Source organism: Pongo pygmaeus, chromosome 8 (assembly GCF_028885625.2).
Source record: "Pongo pygmaeus isolate AG05252 chromosome 8, NHGRI_mPonPyg2-v2.0_pri, whole genome shotgun sequence".
Taxonomy (NCBI): domain Eukaryota; kingdom Metazoa; phylum Chordata; class Mammalia; order Primates; family Hominidae; genus Pongo; species Pongo pygmaeus.
This window is the reverse complement of record NC_072381.2, coordinates 73,797,861-73,821,173: the sequence shown is the minus strand read 5'-3', so window position 1 is coordinate 73,821,173 and position 23,313 is coordinate 73,797,861. Positions and strand designations below refer to the sequence as shown.

The 23,313-nt window shown below is 41.2% G+C and overlaps 1 protein-coding gene across 13 annotated transcripts in view; it reads left to right on the top strand.

Moving 5' to 3' along the window:
- CCAR1 (cell division cycle and apoptosis regulator 1) overlaps window positions 1-21,307 on the top strand; it is a 73,922-nt gene extending 52,615 nt beyond the window's left edge. For 11 of the 13 annotated variants that reach the window (XM_063670540.1, XM_063670544.1, XM_063670541.1 and 8 more), the window contains 8 exons: window positions 97-336; window positions 1,882-1,993; window positions 15,028-15,110; window positions 15,438-15,584; window positions 16,825-16,945; window positions 17,037-17,222; window positions 18,606-18,811; window positions 20,122-21,307. In XM_063670540.1, the coding sequence (XP_063526610.1) occupies window positions 97-336; window positions 1,882-1,993; window positions 15,028-15,110; window positions 15,438-15,584; window positions 16,825-16,945; window positions 17,037-17,222; window positions 18,606-18,811; window positions 20,122-20,178 (1,152 nt within the window). In that variant the 3' untranslated portion in view covers window positions 20,179-21,307. The remainder of the gene's footprint in view (window positions 1-96; window positions 337-1,881; window positions 1,994-15,027; window positions 15,111-15,437; window positions 15,585-16,824; window positions 16,946-17,036; window positions 17,223-18,605; window positions 18,812-20,121) is intronic. The other 2 variants (XM_063670545.1, XM_063670546.1) reach the window with 1 other exon arrangement.
- Window positions 21,308-23,313: the final 2,006 nt, after the last annotated feature.

Here is a 23,313-nt window from a genome sequence, read left to right as displayed (position 1 = left end):
CGTTATATGTGGCAAGTTTTTATTTGCTAAATTACTGTGCTAGCTTTATTATTTCTGTTGAAATTTGGCTAGGTTTATGTTGATATCTTTTTATAGGTTTCATTGTTTGCGGAACTTTTCAATGAAATGCTTCAAAGAGATTTTGGTGTCCGTATATACAAATCATTACTGTCTCTTCCTGAGAAAGAGGACAAAAAAGAAAAGGATAAAAAAAGCAAAAAAGATGAGAGAAAAGACAAAAAAGAAGAAAGAGATGATGAAACTGATGAGCCAAAACCCAAACGGAGAAAATCAGGCGATGATAAAGATAAAAAAGAAGATAGAGATGAAAGGAAGGTCTGTAATAACAACCTGCTTTAGAAGCTTTCAGTTACTCTTCTAGGTTATAAAGGTTGATGTTGATTTCCATCAGAATATTAGATGTAAAAGCCAAACTGAAAGATTTTACTATATTAGAAAATCAAGTCTTTGAGACCATCACAGCTAACATGGTGAAACCTCATCTCCACTAAAGATACAAAAAATTAGCCTGACATGATGGCACATGCCTGTAGTCCTAGCTGTTGGGGAGGCAGAGGCAGGAGAATTGCTTAAACCTGGGAGGTGGAGGTTGCAGTGAGCCAAGATTGCACCACTGCACTCCAGCCTGGGTGACATAGCAAGACTCCATCTCAAAAAAAAAGATAAGAAATTCAGATCTTCAAATTAAGCCAATATGAGCATCTACAGCTAGTTTTCTAATACTTTATTCTTAAAATTTTTTTTTTCCTTTTTCTGAGACGAAGTCTTGCTCCGTTGACCAGGCTTGCTGAAGTGCAGTGGTGTAATCTTGGCTCACTGCAACCTCTCCCTCCCAGGTTCGGGCAATTCTCCTGCCTCAGTCTCCCAAGTAGCTGAGACTACAGGTGCATACCACCTTGCCCAGCTAATTTTTTTGTTTGTTTGTTTTTTTTTGACTAGAGGCAGGTTTTCACCATGTTGGCCAGGCTTGAACTCCTGACCTCAAGCAATCTGCCCACCTCAGCCTCCCCAAGTGCTGGTATTACAGATGTGAGCCACCGCACCCAGCCTAATTATTATTATACATTTATAGTATGGGCATAGTGGCTCGCTGCTATAATCCCAGCACATTGGGAGTCCGAGGTGGACAGATTGCTTGACTCCAGCAGTTCAAGACCATCCCAGACAACATGGTGAAACCCCCTCTCTACAGAAATTAGAAAAATTAGCTGGACATGGTGGCATGTGCCTGTGGTCCCAGCTACTTGGGAGGGTGAGGCAGGAGGATTGCCTGAACCCAGGAGTTGGAGGCTGCAGTAAGTCCAGATTGCGCCCCTGCACTCCAGCCTGAGCAACAAAGTGAGACTGTGTCTCAAAACAAACAAACAAACAAAAATAGTAATTTGCAATGTAAAACTTTTAAATAACTTCAGTGGGTTTACCATTTTTCAGTTTTAGTAGTTTAATGTTTGGTGAGATTTCTTGCTTAATTTAAAACCATTTTAAGCCAGGCACAGTGGCTCACACCTGTAATCCCAGCACTTTGGGAAGCTGAGGTGGGTGGATCACTTGAACCCTGGAGGTGGAGGTTGTAGTGAAGGGAAATTGTGCCAGTGCACTCCAGTCTGGGCAACAGAGCCAGACTCCATCTCAAAAACAAAAAAAGAACATATATATATGTAATAATATATAATAATTGTTATGATAATATAATAATAATATAACTGCTGGCTGTGGTGGCTCATGCCTATAATCCTAGCCCTTCAGAAGGCCCAGGCCAGTGGATCGCTTGAGCCCAGGGGTTGGAGACCAGCGTGGGCAATATGGCAAAAACCCCGTCTTCTAAAAATAAGTAAATAATAAAGGCATTTTAAATTATAGAAAGAAGATAAAAGAAAAGACGATTCTAAAGATGATGATGAAACTGAAGAAGATAACAATCAAGATGAATATGACCCTATGGAAGCAGAAGAAGCTGAGGATGAAGAAGATGGTATGATTGAAATTTATTTATTATTTCTTAGAGTTAAGAATACATTTTTTGTTTGGTGATATTGTATCACTGAAATCTATACTTTTAACATTTTTTTCTTTAGAATAGAAAGTAATATACTCTTCAGTGAGAAAGTTTTTCTGATTTTTAGGTGAGAAGATTGTTTTAAGACATATTTATTACTAATTATCCTGTCTCATATATAATTAATACTCAATTTGACGGAGCAAATTTCCCTGAACATGGTGCCTAAGCTGTGCCATAAAAGCTATAATAGGACAGGCACAAGGGCTCACACCTGTAATCCCAGCACTTTGGGAGGCCAAGGCAGTTGGATCATTTGAGGTCAGGAGTTCAAGTCCAGCCTTGCCTACATGGTAAAACCCCATTTCTACTAAAAATACAAAAATTAGCCAGGCGGTAGTGGCATGTGCCTATAATCCCAGGTATACTCTGGAGGCTGAGGCAGGAGAATCACTTGAGCATGGGAGGCGGAGGTTGTGGTGAGCCAAGATCGTGCCATTGCACTCCAGTCTGGGCAATAGAGTGAGACCCTGTCTCAAAAAAAAAAAAAAAAAAATGTATAATAGTCCCTGATGTTTCATATACTAATTTCTTATTTTTTTAATTGAGACAGGGTTCTCACTGTATTACCCAGGCTGGAGTACTGTGGCATGCTCACAGCTCACTGCAGCCTCAGCCTGCCAGGCTCAGTATGATCCTCTCACCTCAGTCCCTGGAGTAACTGGGACTATAGGTGCTTGTCACCATTCCTGGCTAATTTTAAAATTTTTTTTTTTTTTTTTTTACAGACGGAGTCTGGATCTGTTGCCCAGGGTGGAGTGCAATGGCATTATCTCGGCTCACTGCAACCTCTGCCTCCCAGGTTCAAGTGATTCTTCTGCCGTAGCCTCCCAAGTAGCTGGGATTACAGGCATGCGCCACCACACCCGGCTAATTTTGTATTTTTAGTAGAGATGGGGTTTCTCCATGTTGGTCAGGCTGGTCTCGAACTCCCCACCTCAGGTGATCCACCCACCTCGGCCTCCCAAAATGCTGGGATTACAGGCCTGAGCCACTGTGCCTGGCCTAATTTTTAAATTTTTTATAGGCACGGGGTCTGTCTCTGTTGCCCAGGCTGGTCTTGAACTACTGAGTTCAAGGAATCTGCCCACATCAGCTTCCCAAAATGCAGGGATTATAGGCGTGAGCTACATACCTGTCCTAAATATATTCTTTAGAAAACTAATTTGGGGCTGGGCGTGCTGGCTCATGCCTGTAATCTCAGCACTTTGGGAGGTCAAGGCGGGTGGATCACCTAAGGTCAGGGGTTCAAGTCCAGCCTGGTCAACATGGTGAAACCCCATCTCTACTAAAAATACAAAAAATTAGCCAGGCACGCGCCTGTAATCCCAGCTTCTGGAAAGGCTGAGGCAGGAGAATGGCTTGAACTCCAGAGGCAGAGGTTGCAGTGAGCCCAGATCGTGCCATTGGACTCCAGCCATGGCAACTGAGGGAGACTCCATCTCAAAAAAAAAAAAAAAAAAAGAAAAAAGAAAAACTAATTTGGGCATTTTGTTTAACAAAGACTTATCATAATGCAAAAGAGTACATATAGAGTTTAAAGGCTAATAGTAATAAACACCCAAACACCCATATAACTTTCGCGTAAGTTTTATAAGACAGACTTCGGTACCATGCGGTGACATTTAAAATACTATACAGTAGATGCTCTGACCATAGACATCAACGATCAAATACCTAAAAAGTGCCTCTGAATACCTTACCTGTTCTTTTCCAGGTAGATTTGTGGCTTTTTAAAAAATTATATTTTTGTGATATAGAAATTATGAGTTCTCTTTGTTTTTGTTTTTTTTTACAGTTTGTGTCTCTGGCAATTACTTTTATTTACGGTATTTTTTGTTTGCCTCTACATTTTCTTCTCTCTACCATATCAGTGTTTAATATTGTTTAATGAAAAAGTTGAAAAGATCAAAAAGTTGATAGTGCAGCAAACACCTATGTATCCATCAACTTTGATTCAATAATTGTTAATATTTGTCTTGTTTTGTTTTTGTAACCCAATTTAACATATGAATTCTTCAGTTTGCCTAAGGAAAAAACATGCTCTGAAATAACCACAATTCCATAATCACACCTAAGAAAATAAGGTCGTAATAGTATCTATTAATGCTATGTAATATCTCCTCTTATTTGCCTTAATATCTCATTAGCAATGATATAATATTCATACAGCAGTGTTTATCTTCATTACTTGCTTTACTTAATGAAGACTTAAGCCCTTTTTACAGGCCCATTTTCTCTCCCCTGTACGCCCAGTATTATTTTATTGCTGCTTTAGTTGAATCATTAAACAATATTCTCATTATTTTGTTAATGTTCCAGCTGTCAGCCTTATTTTCTTTTTTTTTGTTTTTCGTTTTTTGTTTTTTGAGACAGTCTGGCTCTGTCACCAGGCGGGAGTGCAGTGGCGTGATCTCAGCTCACTGCAACCTCTGCCTCCCGGGTTCAAGCTATTTTCCTGCCTCAGCCTTCCGAATAGCTGGGACTACAGACGTGTGCCACCGCACCCAGCTAATTTTTCTTTTTCTTTCCTTTTTTTTTTTTTTTTTTTTTTTTGAGATGGAGTCTCACTCTGTTGCCCAGGCTGGAGTGCAGTGGCGCGATCTCAGCTCACTGCAACCTCCATCTCCCAGGTTCAAGCAATTCTCCTGCCTCAGCCTCCCAAGTAGCTGGGATTACAGGCATGTGGCACCACACCCTGCTAATTTTTGTATTTATAGTAGAGACGGGGTTTTACGATGTTGGCCAGGCTGGTCTTGAACTCCTGACCAGGTGATCCTCCCATCTTGGCCTCCCAAAGTGCTAGGGTTACAGACATGGGCCACTGCGCCTAGCCTAATTTTTGTATTTTTAGTAGAGACGGGGTTTCACCATGTTGGCCAGGATGGTCTCGATCTCCTGACCTCGTGATTTACCTGCCTCAGCCTCCCAAAGTGCTGGGTTTATAGGCGTGAGCCGCTGACCCCAGCCCAGCCTTAGTTTATTTTTTCCTTTCACTCCTTTAATGATGGTTTCATTCATTCTCCTAGCTTTAAATGCTGTCTATATACTGTTAATTCTCAAATTTCTAATTTTCTTTTTCTTTTTCTTTTTTTTTTATTTAAGAGATAGGGTTGGACTGGGCACAGTGGCTCACACCTGTAATCCCAGCACTTTGGAAGGCCAAAGTGGGTGGATCACCTGAGGTCAGGAGTTCGAGACCAGCCTGGCCAACATATTGAAAACCCCATCTCTAGTGAAAATACAAAAAATTAGCTGGGCGTGGTGGCGGATGCCTGTAATCCCAGCTACTTGGGAGGCCGAGGCAGGAGAATCACTTGAACCCAGGAGGCGGAGGTTGCAGTGAGCCGAGATCACGCCATTGCACTCCAGCCTGGGCAGCAACAGCAAAACTCCGTCTGTAAAAAAGAAAAAGATAGGGTCTGTCACCCAGGCTGGAGTATAGTGGTATGGTCATAGCTCACTGCAGCCTGAAACTCCTAGGCTTTAGCAGTCCTCCTCCTCAGCCTCCTGAGTGGCTGGGACTACAGGTGCATGCCATTGCACCCAACTGTTTAATTTTTTGTAGAGATGGGGTCTCAGTATGTTGCCCAGGCTGGTCTTGACCTCCTTGGCTTCAAGCAGTCCTCTACCTTGGCCTCCCAAAAGTGCTGGGATTACAAGGATGTGCCAAGCCTCAAATTTCTATCTCATATCAGACTTCTCTCCCAGTCTCTCATATTGAACTACTTGACACCTCCACTTAGTTATCTGGCATTTCAAAATCAATATATCTGAAACTAAACTCCTGCTAACCCCTTCACCAGAAAGAAAACATACACAAATCCTACAACCTTAGCCTTTGCCAACCATCTCATTTAATGACAATTCCATCTTTCCAGTTGTTGAGACTAAAACCCAGGAGTCATCCTTGACTCCTTTCTTTCTGCAATACCCTATTTCCAATCTATCAGGAAGTCATATTTGCTCTGTTTTCATAACTTATCCAGAATCAGTCCACTTCTTACGAATTCCACTAATTTGACTATAATCCAAGCCACATTATCTCTTGCCTAGATTATATTAATAGACCCCTAACCTGTTTCCGTGTTTCCTCCCCTCTACAATAAAGTTTCTCAATACAATTGCCAGAATGATCTTCACAAAATTTAGAATTTATTTCATTCTTTTGTTCAAATTCTTCCAGTGTATCCCCATCATTTTTACTTCATAAAAGAAGCCACTGTTCCAGCTGGGCGTGGTGGCTCACGCCTGTAATCTCAGCACTTTGTGGGAGGCTGAGGCGGGTGCATAATTTGAGGCCAGGAATCCCAGACTAGGCTGGCCAACATGGTGAAACCCTGTCTTTACTAAAAATACAAAAAATTAGCTGGGCGTGGTGGCGCGCACCTGTAATCCCAGCTGCTCAAGAGGCTGAGGCATGAGAATCACTTGAACACAGAAGGTGGAGGTTGCAGTGAGCTCAGATTGCACCACTGCACTCCAGCCTGGGTGACAGAGCAAGACTCTGTCTCAAAAAAAGAAAAAAAAAAAGCCACTGTTAAGATCACTTGAGCCCAGGAGTTCAAGACCAGCCTGAGCAACATGACGACACCCTGTCTCTACAGAAAATAAAAAATTTATCCGGACTTGGTGGTGCATGCCTGTAATCCCAGCTACTCAGGAGTCTGAGCTGGTAGGATCACTTGAGCCCGGGAGGCGGAGGTTGCAGTGAGCGATGATCACACCACTGCACTCCAGCCTTGACAATAAAGCAAGACCCTGTCTGAAAAGAAGGCCGGGTGCGGTGGCTCATGCCTGTAATCCCAGTACTTTGGGAGGCCAAGGCAGGCGGATCACAAGGTCAGGAGTTCGAGACTAGCCTGACCAACATGGTGAAACCCCTTCTGCTAAAAATACAAAATTAGCTGGGCGTGATGGTACATACCTGTTATCCCAGATACTCAGGAGGCTGAGGCAGGAGAATCGTTTGAACCCGGGTGGCAGAGGTTGCAGTGAGCCGAGATTGTGCCACTAGGTTCCAGCCTGGGTGACAGAGCAAGACTCCATCTCAAAAGAAAAGAAAAGAAAAGAAAAAGCTAGTGCTCACAATGACTTACAAGACTCTACCATGTCATGTCTCCAGTTACATCTCTTAACCCCTCTTCTTGAGAAGAGTGGACCCATCACATATGCTCCTATGTTAGGAGATTTACATTGGCAGTTCTTTCTGCTAGCAGGGTCTTTCCTGGAGATCCACCTTCCTGAATTTATCATATATGAAGTCTGTTCAAGTATCACTTTGTCAGTGAAGTCTGCTGTGCACCTGCTTTATTTAAAATTGCAATCCCCCGCCCTCCCTTACTGCACATTTCTGGTCTCTTATCCTCTCCTATTTTTTTTTCATAGAATTTATGACCTATTTTATTACATACTCTTTTATTTTGCTCATTGCCTGTCTCTCTCTACCCCTACACTTGAATAAAAGCTGTTATGTAAGAAAAAGATTTTATCTGTGTTCTTTGTTAATATATATTCCAAGTTCCTGGAACAGTCTAAATAATTAAATAGGCTCCAAATATATGTTGATAGGATTATAGTTGTTTTTTGTTTGTTTCCCTGGAATTTCCAATTGCTACTTGCTTCTGTTTTACCACTTTTTTTCATATTTTACATCTCATGGTCCTGTTAAGTTTCCTGGAGACTACTCTTTGTTTGTTTGTTTGTTTGTTTTTTGAGACGGAGTCTCACTCTGTCGCCAGGCTGGAGTGCGCTGGTGCGATCTCAGCTCACTCCAACCTCCGCCTCCTGGGTTTAAGCAATTCTCCTGTCTCAGCCTCCTGAGTAGCTGGGATCACAGGCCCACACCTGGCTAATTTTTTTGTATTTTTATTAGAGATGGGGTTTCACCATATTGGCCAGGCTGGTTTTGAACTTCTGACCTTGTGATCCGCCTGCCTCGGCCTCTCAGAGTGCTGGGATTACAGGCGTGAGCCACTGCACCTGGCTGAGACTACACTTTTTACAATACAAAAGCAGAATTACAACATGAAAATACAGTATCAGTAAATGTATTAAATGGTGTTGAATTTTGTTAGTAATTAGGAGAGCAGATAACAATAACATACTTTTTTTTTTTTTTGAGGCAGAGTTTTGCTCTGTCACCCAGCCTGGAGTGTCGTTGGGTGATCTCGGCTCACCACAACCTCCGTCTCCCAGGTTCAGGTGATTCTCGTGCCCTCAGCTTCCTGAGTAGCTTAGATTACAGACATGTACCACCATGCCCGGTTAATTTTTGTATTTTTAGTAGAGACGGGGTTTCACCATGTTGGCCAGGCTGGTCTGGAACTCCCAACCTCAAGTGATCTGCCCACCTCAGCCTCCCAAAGTGCTGGGATTACAGGCGTGAGCCACCGCGTCCGGCCTTTTTCTTATCAAGTTAATGAAAATTAAATGTTTAAATGAAAGGTAACACAGTTTAACAAGGGTAAAAGGAGTTACACTTTCATCACTCTTCTTTGGGACTATACATTGTTGTACCTTTTCTGAACAGAAATTTGGAAATGTGAATTACCCATATCCTTTCCATAATTTATTATAAAACAAAAATATGGAATCAATCTGAATAGGAATGGAGAATTATTAAATTGTACTTTGGTAATATAGTCATGCAGTTAAAATTCTGTGCACCCATTGAAGAAAACCTGGAGAAGTGTAGTGACATGGAAAAAGATTTTTAAAGGGTTTTTGTAGATAGCATGTTCTATAAATAAATTTAATGTTGGTAAGTGTGTATATAATGGTAAGTGTGGGGAAAAAATAGGACATGATCACTACTCTCATTTTGTGTGGTGGGATTGATTTATTTTCTGTGATGAACAAATACTACTTGAATATTTCAAAAGTTATTTCAAAAATACAAGTTTCAGATGAGACAGTTTTGAAAGTGACACCTCTCAATATAAATACCCAAATAATGTGGATTATATTGTGAGTATTTTTCAATCATCAAAAATAAGTAAATGACTAGGTTCCAAGGAGAAGTTCCCTCTCATTCTTTCTTTTTCGAGACAGAGTCTTACTCTGTTGCCCAGGCTGGGCAGTAGCACGCTCATGGCTCACTGCTGCATTGAACTCCTGGCTCATGTGATTCTCCCACTTTAGTTCCCTGAGTAGCTAGGACTACAGGTGTGCACCACCACACCTGGCTAATTTTTAAATTTTTTATAGAGATGTGGTCTCACTATGATGCCCAAGCTGATCCCAAACTCCTGGCCTTAAGCCATCCTCCTGCTTCCCTCCCAAAGTGATGGGATGACAGATATGAACCACCACACCCAGCCATTAGAACATTTGCTTAATTTTTTATTTAATAACACCTTTATTGAAATGTAATTCACATACCATACAAGTAGACACTTTAAAGTATAGGCATGCTTTGTTTTTTTTGCACTGCACTTTATTGTGCGCCAAAGATAGTGCCTTACGCCAAGCAAGCCTATCAGCACCACTTTTCCAACAGCATGTGCCACTTTGACTTTCTTTCACATTTTGGTAATTCTTACAATATTTCCAGCTTTTTCATTATTACTATGTCTGTTTTGGTGATCTGTGATCAGTGATCTTTGATAATACTATACATGTTTTGGTGCACCTTGAATTGTGCCCATAGAAGATGACGAGCTTAATTATAAATATTGTTTGTGTTCTGATCACTCTACCAACCTGCCATTCCCCTATCTCTGTCCCTCTTATTGGGCCTCCCTATTCCCTGAGACAAAATATTGAAATTAGGCCAATTGTGCCAGGCACGGTGGCTCACGCTTGTAATCCCAGCACTTTGGGGGGCTGAGGCGGGTGGATCATTTGAGGTCAGGAGTTTGAAACCAGCCTGGCCAACATGGCGAAACCCTGTCTCTACTAAAAATACACAAAATAGCCAGGTGTGGTGGTGCATGCTTGTAATACCAGCTACTCGGGAGGCTGGGGGCATGAGAATCGTTTGATCCAGAGAGGCAGAGGTTGCAATGACCTGAGATCACGCCACTGCACTCCAGCCTGGGTGACAGAGTAAGACTGTCTCCAAAAAAAAAAGAAAAGAAATTAGACCAGTTACAGGTGCAGTGGCTCACACCTGTAATCCCGGCACTTTGGGAGGCTGAGGTGGGCAGATCACCTGAGATCAGGAGTTTGAGACCAGCATTGCCAACATAGTAAAACTCCATCTCTACTAAAAATACAAAAATTAGCTGGGCGTGGTGGCAGGCACCTGTAATCCCAGCTACTCGGGAGGCTGAGGCAGGAGAATCGCTTGAACCCAGGATGCAGGTTGCGGTGAGATGAGATCATGCCACTAAACTCCAGCCTGGGCGACAGAGCAAGACTCCGTCTCCAAAGAAAAAAGAAATTAGGCCAATTAATAATTAGGCTGGGCTCAGTGGTTCATGACTGTAATACCAGCACTTTGGGAGGATAAAGAGGTAGGATCACTTGAGGCTAGGAGTAAAGACCAGCATCTGCAACATAGTGATACCCCATCTCTACAAAAAAAATAAAATTAGCTGGCTGTGGTTACATGCACCTGTGGTCCCAGATACTTTTAGAGGCTGAGGTAGGAGGATCTGTTGAGCCCAAGAGGTTGAGGTTGCAGTGGGTAATGATTGTGCCACTGTACTCCAGCCTGGGCAACAGGGCAAGACTCTGTCTCAAAAATAATCATAATAACAAAGAAAAAAAAATGGCCTTCGAGTGTTCAAGTGAAACCTAAAAATTGTTAAAGTGAGTGAAGAAGGCATGTTGAAAGTTGAGATAGGCCAAAAGCTAGTTTTTTTGCGTCAGTTAGCCATGTTATGAATGCAAAGGAAAAGTTATTGAAGGAGATTAAAAGTGCTACTCCAGTGAACATGCAAATGGTAAGGAAATGAAACAGCTTTATTGCTATAAGGAGAGAGTTTTAGGGGTCATAATAGAAGGTCACACCAGCCACAACATTCCCTTAAGGCAAAGCCTAATTCTGAACAAGGCCCTAACTCTCTTCTATAAAGTCTAAGAAAGATGAAGAAGCTGTAGAAAAAAGTTTGAGGCTACCAGTGGTGGATTCATGAGGTTTAAGGAAAGCAACCACCTCCATAAGGTAAAAGTACAAGGTAGTTGCTGAGGTGGGAGGATTGCTTGAGCCCAGGCATTTAAGGCTACAGTGAGCTATGATTACGCCACTGTACTCAAGCCTGGTTAACAGAGCAAGACCCTGCCTCTTGGGGGTGGGTTAAAAAAAAGGCATATTGAAACAGCACATGCTTATGTAGAAGCTAATATAATTGATGAAAATGGCTATGCTAAATAAATTTTCAGTGGAGACAAAACAGCCTTCTTCCATTGGCTGAAGATGCCATCTTAAGACTTTCACAGCTAGAGAAGAACAGTCAGTGCCTGGCTGCAAAGGACAAGTTGACTCTCTTGTTAGGGCTAATGCAGGCTGTGACTTTAAGCTGAAGCCAGTACTCATTTACCATTCCAAAAATCTTAAGCCCCTTAAAAATTATGCTAAACCTACCGTACCTGTGCCCTAGAAATTGAACAACAAAGTGAGAATGACAGTTGTTTACAGCAATGCTTTACTGAATTTTTTTTACTCCTTTATCATGTAACCGACATTTTTACTAAGTATTTTAAGCCCACTGTTGAGATCTGCTCAGAAAAAAAGATTCTTTTCAAAATATTACTTCTCACTGACACCACACCTAGTCACCCAGAGCTCTGATGGAGATGTACAAGCAGATTAATGTTTCATGGCTGCAACATCTATTCTGCCGCCCTTGGATCAAAGAGTAATTTCACTTTACTCTTTTTTTGAGACAGGGTTTCACTCTGTCATGCAGGCTGGAATGCAGTGGTGTGATCATGGCTCAATCCAGCCTTGAACCTCCTGGCCTTAAATTATCTCCCACCTCATCCTCCCAAGTAGCTGGGATTACAGGCATGAGCCACCATGCCCAGCTAAATATTTTTTATTTATTTATTTTTATTTTTTATTTTTTGAGACGGAGTCTTGCTCTGTTGCCCAGGCTGGAGTGCAGTGGTGCAATCTTGGCTCACTGCAAGCTCCGCCTCCCAGGTTCATGCCATTCTCCTGTCTCAGCCTCCTGAGTAGCCGCCACCACGCCTGGCTAATTTTTTGTGTTTTTAGTAGAGACAAGATTTCACCATGTTAGTCAGGATGGTCTCGATCTCCTGACCTCATGATCTGCCTGCCTTGGCCTCCCAAGGTGCTGGGATTACAGGTGTGAGCCACCATGCCCGGCCTCATCCATGACTTTCTGAAGTTCCAGGATCTGGTCCCGCCCCGGGGATATCCCATACTCTTGAGTGCTGAGGAAAGCATGAGGTCAGGAGTTCGAGACCAGCCTGGCCAACATGGTGAAACCCCAACTCTACTAAAAATTCTCATGGATGACTTTGAAGGGTTTAATAATTCAGTAGAGGGAATAACTGCAGGTATGATAGAGCAAGAGAACTAAAATTAGAAATGCAGCCTGAAGATGGGATGGAACTGCTGCAATATCAGGATAAACTAAACCGATGATTGTTTGCTGCTTTTTTTTTTTTTTAAGATGGAGTCTCGCTCTGTCGCCCAGGCTAGAGTGCAGTGGCGCGATCTCAGCTCACTGCAAGCTCCACCTCCTGGGTTCACACCATTCTCCTGCCTCAGCCTCCTGAGTAGCTGGAACTGCAGGCGCCCGCCACCACGCCCAGTAAAATTTTTTTTTCTGTATTTTTAGTAGAGACGGGCTTTCACCATGTTAGCCGGGATGGTCTCAATCTCCTGACATTGTGATCCGCCCACCTCGGCCTCCCAAAGTGCTGGGATTACAGGCGTGAGCCACTGCACCTGGCCGATTGTTTGCTTCTTATGGATGAGCAAAGACAGTGTTTTTTTGGGATGCAATCTACTTCTGTGAAGATGCTGTTAACATTGTTGAAATAACAAAGGATTTAGAATATTACGTAAACTTAATTAAGCAGTGGCAGGATTGGAGGGGATTGACTGTATTTATATATTTATTTATTTATGAGATGGAGTCTTGCTCTGTCGTCCAGGATGAAGTGCAGTGGCGTGATCTCGGCTCACTGCAACCTCTGCCTCCCGGGTTCACACAATTCTCCAGCCTCAGCCTCCTGAGTATTTGGGACTACAGGCACACGCCACCACACCCCTCTAATTTTTGTGTTTTTAAGAGATGGGGTTTCACCATGTTGGCCAGGCTGGTCTCAAACTCCTGACCTTAAGTGATCCACCTGCCTCGGGCTGCCAAAGTGCTAGGATTACAGGCGTGACCCACCGTGCCTGGTGATTGACTCTAATTTTAAAAGAGGTTATTCTGTGGGTCAAATGCTATCAAACAGCATCACATAGGGTCTCACTTTTCACCCAGGCTGAGTGCAGAGGTGCAGTCACGTCTCATTGCGGCCTCAACCTCTGAGACCCAAGTGATCCTCCCACGTCTGCCTCCCAAGTAGCTGGAACCACAGGCATGCGCTACTTAGTCTGACTCATTTTTTAAATTATTTTTGTAGAGACCAGGTCTCATTATGTTGCCCAGGCTGAGGCAAGACCCTTTACCAGCAAAAGGATTACTGCTTGCCAAAGGCTCAGGTGATTGTTAGTGTTTTTAGAAATAAAGTATCTCTATATACTTTTTTTAGGCATAATGCTATTGCACACTTAATGGACTATAGTGTGAACATAACTTTTTTTTTTTTTTTTACTTTTTTTTTTTTGAGATGGAGTCTTGCTCTGTCACCCAGGCTGGAGTGCAGTGTCACGATCTCGGCTCACTGCAAGCTCCGCTTGCCAGGTTCACGCCATTCTCCTGTCTCAGCCTCCCGAGTAGCTGGGACTACAGACGCCAGCCACCATGCCCGGCTAATTTTTTGTATTTTTAGTAGAGACGGGATTTCACTGTGTTAGCCAGGATGGTCTCGATTTCCTGACCTCGTGATCCGCCCGCCTCGGCCTCCCAAAGTGCTGGGATTACAGGCGTGAGCCACCGTGCCCGGCCTTATAAATTTTTTTTTTTTGAGACAGGGTCTCGCTTTGTCACCCAGGCCAGAGTGCAGTAGCATGAACATGGATCACTGAAGCTTCACGATCCCAGGCTCAAATGATTCTCCCATCTCAGCCCTCTGCTCAACTGGGACTACAGTCGTGTGCTACCATGCCTGGCTAATTTTTGTATTTTTTTGTAGAGATGGAGTTTTGCCATGTTGCACTGGCTAGTTTAAAACTCCTGAGCTCAAGCGATCCACCTGCCTCGGCCTCCCAAAGTGCTGGGATTACAGGCATGAGCCACTGTACCTGGCTGTAAAAATAACTTATCTACTGGAAAACCAAAAAATTTGTTTGACTAGCTTTATTGCAGTACTTGCTTTATTGGGGTGGTCTGGAACCAGAGCCTTCAGTAACTCCCAAGTTGTGCCTGTATACAAGTCGGTGGTTTTTAATTTATTCAGAGTTGTACAACCATCACCACAATTAACTTTAGAACATTTTTATCACCCTCATACCAAGAACCCAAAAGAGATTTCATTAGCAGTCACTCCCCATCTTCCCTGAACCTCTTCAGTCCTAGGCAACCATTAGTCTGCTTTTTGTTTCTGTAGATATTCTGGACATTTCTTATAAATGGAATCACACAATAAGTGATTTTTTTGTGACTGGCTTCTTTTACTTAGCCTGTTATCAAGGTTCATGTATGTTTTAGCATAAGGTTTTCTCTATATTTTTGTTGTTGTTTAAAAGACAGGGTCTTGATCTGTCACCCAGACTGGAGTGCAGTGGTACAGTCATAGCTCACTACACCCTCGAACGCCTGGCCCTCCTGAGTAGCTGGGATAACAGTCATGTGCCACTGTGCCCACTTGAAAGTATGTGTATTAATGACTTTTTTGTCACTGTTATATTTATTTTACAGATAGGGATGAGGAAGAAATGACCAAACGAGATGACAAAAGAGATATCAACAGATACTGCAAGGAGAGGCCCTCTAAAGATAAGGTGTTTATTGAATACTGGATTCTTTATAATATGGTGATATCTTACATCATCTAAACATAACACAGTTGTTAAGTTTATTAGTCCTTATACATCTATATTACCACTAAGTAAAATTCTGTCAGTTGTTTTTTTGTGGCTATGTCAGATAACTAGTATGTCTGATTTATTTCTCTCATATTCGTATACCAGATTAACTCATTTTAGCTAGGATGAGGCAAATATCTTATTAGATTATTGCTATTTTATGCACAGTCTCTGTTTCTCACTTTTTGGGGGTAAAAAATTTGAAATTTGAATACTATGTTTTCTACTTCTCCATTTTCTTAGGAAAAAGAAAAGACTCAAATGATCACAATTAACAGAGATCTGTTAATGGCTTTTGTTTATTTTGATCAAAGTCATTGTGGTTACCTTCTTGAAAAGGATTTGGAAGAAATACTTTATACTCTTGGACTACATCTTTCTCGGGCTCAGGTAATCTATCTTGTGAATATTTAAAAGGAAAACATTTTTTAAAAGTTACCTTTTCCAGTGAAAAGTTAATAGAACCTCTGTTGACTTTTTGATATATTAAAGCAATATAAGGGCCAGGCGTGGTGGCTCACACCTACAATCCCAGCAGGTTGGGAGGCTGAGGCAGGCAGATCAGTTGAGGCCAGGAGTTTAAGACCAGCTTGGCCAACATGGCGTAGCTCCGTCTCTACTAAAAATACTAAAATTAGCTGGGTGTGGTGGCACGCACCTGTAATCCCAGCTACTCGGGAAGCTGAGACGGGAGAATCTCTTGAACCCAGGAGGCGGAGGTTGCAATGAGCCAAGATCACGCCACTGCACTCCAGCCTGGGTGACAGAGTGAGACTCTGTCTCAAAAAATAAAAATAAAGCAATATAACACAAGCCAGTTGTAAAACACTTCCCTTCTCCCTCTCCCTCTGTTTCTACTCCTTAGGACTACAATATATAAAATTCTAGATCTTTTTGTAAGCACAGCTCAGTTCCATTTTTATAAACAAAACATGGAATTATTCTGTATGTTTTGACTGGCTTTTTTTTTTCATTCCACAGTATTCTATAGATACATTCTACCATGAAAATAGAGACCTGCCTCATTCTTTTTATAGCTTCACAGTACCCATTATACAGATGTACCATAATTAACCTACCTAGTCTCCATTGCTGGTGGTTTTCATTTATTGGATTTACCAACTATGCTGTAATAAATCATTCCTGTGCATAAATTTTTATCAATGTTATACTTTTTAACAATGAAGTTTTTTTTTTTTTCAAAAGTAACTTGGATCTTACTCAGTTCCATGGATTTCCATCATAAGTGAAAATTACAGCTGGGCATAGTGGCTCACACCTGTAATCTTAGCACTTTGGGAGGCCGAGGCAGGTGGATCACCTGAGGTCAGGAGTTCAAGACCAGCCTGGCTAACATGGTGAAACCCCATCTCTCCAAAAATACAAAATTTAGCCGGGCATGATGGCGGGTGCCTGTAATACCAGCTACTCTGGAGGCTGAGGTAGGAGAATCGCTTGAACCTGGGAAGTGGAGGTTGTAGTGAGCCGAGATCACACGATTGCACTCCAGTTTGGGCGACAAGAGCAAGACTCTTTCTCAAAAGAAAGTGAAAATTATAACATAGTTTTTCTAAGAGAATCAAGAAATGTATTTTCATCTCTGCATTTTGTTTACTTGCATGCATAACAGGTAAAGAAGCTTCTTAATAAAGTAGTGCTCCGTGAATCTTGCTTTTACCGGAAATTAACAGACACCTCAAAAGATGAAGAGAACCATGAAGAGTCTGAGTCATTGCAGGAAGATATGCTAGGTCTGAGCAATATTAAGATTTTGCTTTTTAATAAATATACTAGTAATTAAAGAAGAAAACTTACTAACATATGGTATATTTTATATTATAGGAAACAGATTATTACTTCCAACACCAACAGTAAAGCAGGAATCAAAGGATGTGGAAGAAAATGTTGGCCTCATTGTGTACAATGGTGCAATGGTAGATGTAGGAAGCCTCTTGCAAAAATTGGAAAAGAGCGAAAAAGTAAGAGCTGAGGTAGAACAGAAGCTGCAGTTACTAGAAGAAAAAACAGGTAAGGGTCAGCATTGAATATGTTAATAGTTTTAGCACCCTGCTGGGACACGTATATGTGTATGTGTGTACATACACATATACGTACCTGTGTACACATTTGCATATGCATACCACATATTTTCATCGAAGTACATAAGGAACTTTTAAAAATTTTTTTATATTTATTTGTTTTTAAGACAGGGTATCACTCCATTACCCAGGTGGAGTGCAGTGGCACAATCTCAGCTTACTGCAACCACTGCCTCCCAGGTCCGAGTGATTCTCCCACCTCAGTCTCCCAAGTAGCTGGGATTACAGGCATGCACCACCATGCCCAGCTATTTTTTGTATTTTTAGTAGAAACAGGGTTTCACCATGTTGGCCAGGATGGTCTCAAACTCCTGACCTCAAGGGATCACCCACCTCGGCCTCCCATAGTGTTGGGATTACAGGCATGAGCCACCACGCTCTGCAAGGACCTTTACTTTTCATTATTTCTGGTTCAGGTTATAAAATTGCTTAGCTTTATCTGAATCTTAGGTCTTCCTGTGCATTCTCAGGTTCATTGTTGCCTGTTGCATCCTTTTAATCATCTTCTAGTTCCACATTTTTTTTTTTTTGAGACGGAGTTTCGCCCTGTCACCCAGGCTGGAGTGCAGTGGGGCTATCTCGGCTTACTGCAGCCTCCACCTCCCAAGTTCAAGCTATTCTCCTGCCTCAGCCTCCCAAATAGCTGGGACTACAGGTGCGTGTCACCACACCCGGCTAATTTTTTGTATTTTTAGTAGAGACAGGGTTTCACCACATTAGCTAGGATGGTCTCGATCTCCTGACCTCGTGATCCGCCCACCTCAGCCTCCCAAAGTGCTGGGTTTACAGGCATGAGCCACTGTGCCTGGCCTCCGCTTAGTTTTTACCAGTCTGTGTTCTCTAATCTATACAGTCACCTAAAAATAGAACATAGGTTTTGAAATAATACAAGTTAAAAATTTAAATGAAACAGGCCAGGCATGTTGGCTCCCGCCTGTAATCCCAGCACTTTGGGAGGCCGAGGCAGGTGGATTGCTGAGGTCAGGAGTTCCAGACCAGCCTGACCAAACATGGTGAAACCCCATCTCTAAAAATACAAAAATTAGCTGGGTGTGGTGGTACACGCCTGTAATCCCAGCCAAGATCGTGCCACTTTGCTCAAGCTGGCACAACAGAGTGAGACTCAGTCTCAAAAGTAAATACATAAATAAATGAATATTGCAGTATGCTTTATGACTAAGGAAATTGACAGAGATTGCCATTTTATGGAATTCTATCAGCTTTTTATTTTCACAGCTTAAATATTTTAACCTCAAAGTTAAATTTGAAATTTTAGGGAGTAAAATGTTAATTTTTGGATTTTTTTAAACAGATGAAGATGAAAAAACCATATTAAATTTGGAGAATTCCAACAAAAGCCTCTCTGGTGAACTCAGAGAAGTTAAAAAGGACCTTAGTCAGTTACAAGAAAACTTAAAGATTTCAGAAAACATGAATTTACAATTTGAAAACCAACTGAATAAGACAATCAGAAACTTATCTACGGTAATGGATGAAATCCACACTGTTCTCAAGAAGGTGAGAAATTTTGTACTTTTAACATTTTCATAGTTTTTAAAATCTAACTCTGGTGTTTTTAATGTATTTTAATGTTATTAAGCTCTTACTGATTATTCTAAAAGCAAATAATGATAGCATTCTGACCTTCCTGAAATTAGTAAAAAGTGATTCACAGGCTGGGCACAGTGGCTCACACCTGTAATCCCAACACTTTGGGAGGCCAACGCGGGTGGATCACCTGAGGTCAGGAGTTCAAGTCCAGCCTCACCAACATGGTGAAACCCCATGTCTACTAAAAATACAAAAAAAATTAACCAGACATGGTGGCGGGCACCTGTAATCCTAGCTACCCGGAAGGCTGAGACAGGGGAATCACTTGAACCTGGGAAGCAGAGGTTGCAGTGAGTCTAGATTGCACCATTGCACTCTAGACTGGGCAACAGAACTGGACCCCATCTTAAAAAAAAAAAAAGTGACTCCCAAAAGATGTTGTTTTTCTAAAACTTAGTTGGAATGTCAACATGATTTAAGTGTACAGACTTCTTGAAGTAAATTTCATTTTTATTTCTTTTTAATCCAGAGTATAAATTTGAATTAAACCATTCACTTCACTTCTCTGTGTTTTTTTTTTGTTTTTTGTTTTTTGTTTTTTTGTTTTGTTTTGTTTTGTTTGAGACAGGGTCTTGCACTTTTGCCCAGGCTGGATTGTTAGTGGCGCTATCTTGGCTCACTGCAGCCTCTGCCTCCTAGGCTCACGTGATCCTCCCACCTCAGCCTCCTGATTAGCTGGGACTACAGGTGTGCTCCAGCACACCCAGCTAATTTTTATATATTTTTTAGAGACGGAGTTTCAGACCGGGCGAAGTGGCTCATGCCTGTAATTCCAGCACTTTGGGAGGCCGAGGTGGGCGGATCACGAAGTCAGGAGATCGAGACCACGGTAAAACCCCGTCTCTACTAAAAATATAAAAAAACTGTAAGACTCTGTCTCAAAAAAAAAATATAGAAACGGGGTTTCACCATCTTTCCCAGGCTGGTCTCCAACTCCTGGGCTAAGCAGCCCACCTATCTTGGTCTCTCAGAGTGCTGAGATTACAGGCATGAGCCACCACACCTGCCCCATTCACTGCATTTTTAGACCCCATTTATTCTTGGGCAGAATTGAGGTAAATGCTTCGTCACCATTAATTTTAAGATATTAAAATTAATTTATTTTTCTTTATCACTAGAAAAAATATACCAAACTGAATACCATTGTACTCCAAAATCAAAGTAACATTTAAGATAATCTAATAAAATGTATTTTTTCCTTCTCTATTGTCTTATAGGATATAAAGAATGAAGACAAAGATCAAAAATCCAAGGAGAATGGTGCAAGTGTATGATAAAATCCATGTAGTGATGAGGAATGGTGTTAAATAATGTAATATATAAAAATCATGATATAAGAATGTTTGAAGGTGATGCATGTTTGATTTTAGTAGTATAAATGTCTTTTAGTTCAAATGATGTATAAAGTTTTATGAATGTGAGTTTCTGCTTTTGAAAATTGCTTGTAATTCCTAGCCTTCAAATTATTAAACACTCCTTGAGTGAAATAATTTTGCATTGCAAAGTGTTTTTAGGATGAACTTTGTTATAGTTTTAACTCCAATAAAGTTCATCAGTTTAATTGACTGTAGTATTTAATTACCAAATTTCTTTTATTAAAATGCCTAGAAATTTTTAATTTTATTTATAGAATTATTAGGTTTTAAAATTTTTAATTCATCTGTTAAAATTTCAGTCAAAATCATAAAATAGCATGATGCTTAATTTTTGCAAGGTTTTTGAAACTTTTTTTTTTTTTTTTTACTCATCACCAAAAAATCCCCTCTTGATCAGTCTCTAAAAGCATTCATTAAAAATTCAGTTCAGGCCGGGCATGGTGGCTCACGCCTGTAATCCCAACACTTTCGGAGGCCGAGGCAGGTGGATCACCTGAGGTTAGGAGTTCGAGACTAGCCTGGCCAACATGGTGAAACCCTGTCTCTACTAAAAATATAAAAATTAGCTGGGCATGGTGGTGGGTGCCTGTAATCCCAGCTACTTGGGAGGCTGAGGCAGGAGAATCGCTTGAACCCAGGAGGCGGAGGTTGCAGTCGTCCAAAATCATGCAACTATACTCCAGCCTGGGCGACAAGAGTGAAACTCCGTCTCAAAAAATAAAAAAATAAAAATAAATTCAGTTTATCCAAAAGATAGTATATCAGAAAGAAAGAAGCAATAGGGAACTAGTATTGTTCTTGTATGGGTTAGACTTTACATAATATTAGTTGTCCTGATGTCAATGTTACTGCTTTCAATGAATTTTTCTACTTTCCCAGAATAGCATCTATATTGCTTTTAATTTTGAGGGTTTTAAAAAAAAAAATGCAGTGTATGTCAAATGTACAGTTTAGTACCAAGCCAGTAGATGTCAGTATGATGCCTTAAGTTAAGTCTTCTTTAATTAAAGATATTTTTTTAAATTAACCTGTGTACTTCCTTCAGAAATTTAGTGGATACATGAGGTGACTTAACTGTAGAATAAAAACGGTAGGATAAATTCAACAGAGAGTGAATTTATCCCTTAAAGGACATTTGGCAGTGTCTAATGAGGTTTTTTTGGTGTCACAATTGGGTGGGTGCTGCTGGCATCTAGTTGGTAGAGGCCAAAGATATCACTAAACATCCTTTGTTGCAGAGGATAGCCCTCCACAACAAGGAATTATCCAGCCAAAAATGTCAATAGTGTCCAATTTCAGAAACCCTGTTCTAAAGGAATGTAAAGTTAAATGACATTTTGTCTTCCAAGTTTTACTAGTGAAAACTTAATGGAATCCATTACTGGAATGTTTCACTGTCATATAAATATATGGTGTATTAGAGTTTTGTTTTATTTTGTTTTGTTTTGAAACGGAGTCTCGCTCTGTCACCCAGGCTGGAGTGCAGTGGCTTGATCTCGGCTCACTGCAACCTCTGCCTCCCGGGTTCAAGCGATTCCCCTGCCTTAGCCTCCCAAGTAGCTGGGATTACAGACGTCTGCCACCATGTCCAGCTAATTTTGTATTTTTAGTATGGATGAGGTTTCACCACATTGGCCAGGCTGGTCTCGAACTCCTGACTTCAGGTGATCCACCCACCTTGGTCTCCCAAAGTGCTGGGATTACAGGCGTGAGCCACTGCATCCGGCCTAGAGTTTATTTTATTTCATTTTGTTTTATTTTATTTTGTTAGAATAATGACTAGGTGTTCCAAATAGATGAATATGAAAATGTAAAGTGCCATTTATATGTGACTTAGGCTAAATGGAATTCAAATGGCTATTACTAAAAAATGGATTACAATACCTCAGATTCTTTTAGACCAATTTTTGTCTTAAGTTACTGTTTGTGATCATATGGCTTGTTGACCTTCTCCAAAACCAGATTAGAGATTGATTTATAATTATTATATAATTATGATATAAATATTTCCTTCATCTTTAAGGTGAGATGAAGCAGTTGTTGAAAATGGTTTTTTTCCTTCTTTCTTTTTTTTTTGAAATAGAGTGTCTGTTCCCCAGCCTGGAGTGCAGTGGTGCTATCTAGGCTCACTGCAATCTTTACCTCTCAAGTTCAAACAATTCTGGTGCCTCAGCGTCCTGAGTAGCTGGGATTACAGGCATGCACCACCACACCCGGCTAAGTTTTTTGTATTTTTGGTAGAGATGGGGTTTTGCCATCTTGGCCAGGCTGATCTAGAACTCCTAGCCTCAAGTGGTCTACCCACCATGGCCTCCCAAAATGTTGGGATTACAGGAGTGAGCTACCGTGCCTGGCCCACAAAGTGTTTTTTTTTTTTTTCAAGGGACAATCTTGAAAATAAACTTTTAACTAAAAGACAGTGATGATAGTAAAAGACAGTAATGATAGAGTTCCTTGAAAAGAGTATATTGTTAATAAGAAACATTATATAAAGTACATTTGTGAGACTTTTTTTCCTCCAGATAAATTTAAATCAGAATAAAATTGGGATGACAGAGAAAAAGACTGAACCTTTCAATCACATTGTTACTTAGGGGTAAATTTCTTATAAAATAATGTCTTTGGAAGTACAAATTGAGATGACTAAGGAAAAAAGCAAGTTGCACACAGAAAAATTGATTTTGGCCGGGCACAGTGGCTCACGCTTGTAATCCCAGCACTTTGGGAGGCCAAGGCAGGCGGATCATTTGAGGTCAGGAGTTCAAGACCAGTCTGGCCAGTATGGTGAAACCCCATCTCTACTAAAAATACAAAAAAAAATTAGCCGGGTGTGGTGGTGCATTCCTGTAGTCTCAGCTACCTGGGAGTCTGAGGCAGGAGAATAGCTTGATCCCGGGAAGCAGAGGTTGCAGTGATCCAAGATAGAGCCATTGCACTCCAGCCTGGGCGACAGAGCAACAAAACTTACTTTTTTTTTTTTTTTTTTTTTTAAGGTACCTAAATAGGTATTGTTGGCAATTCCAGAGGAAAATA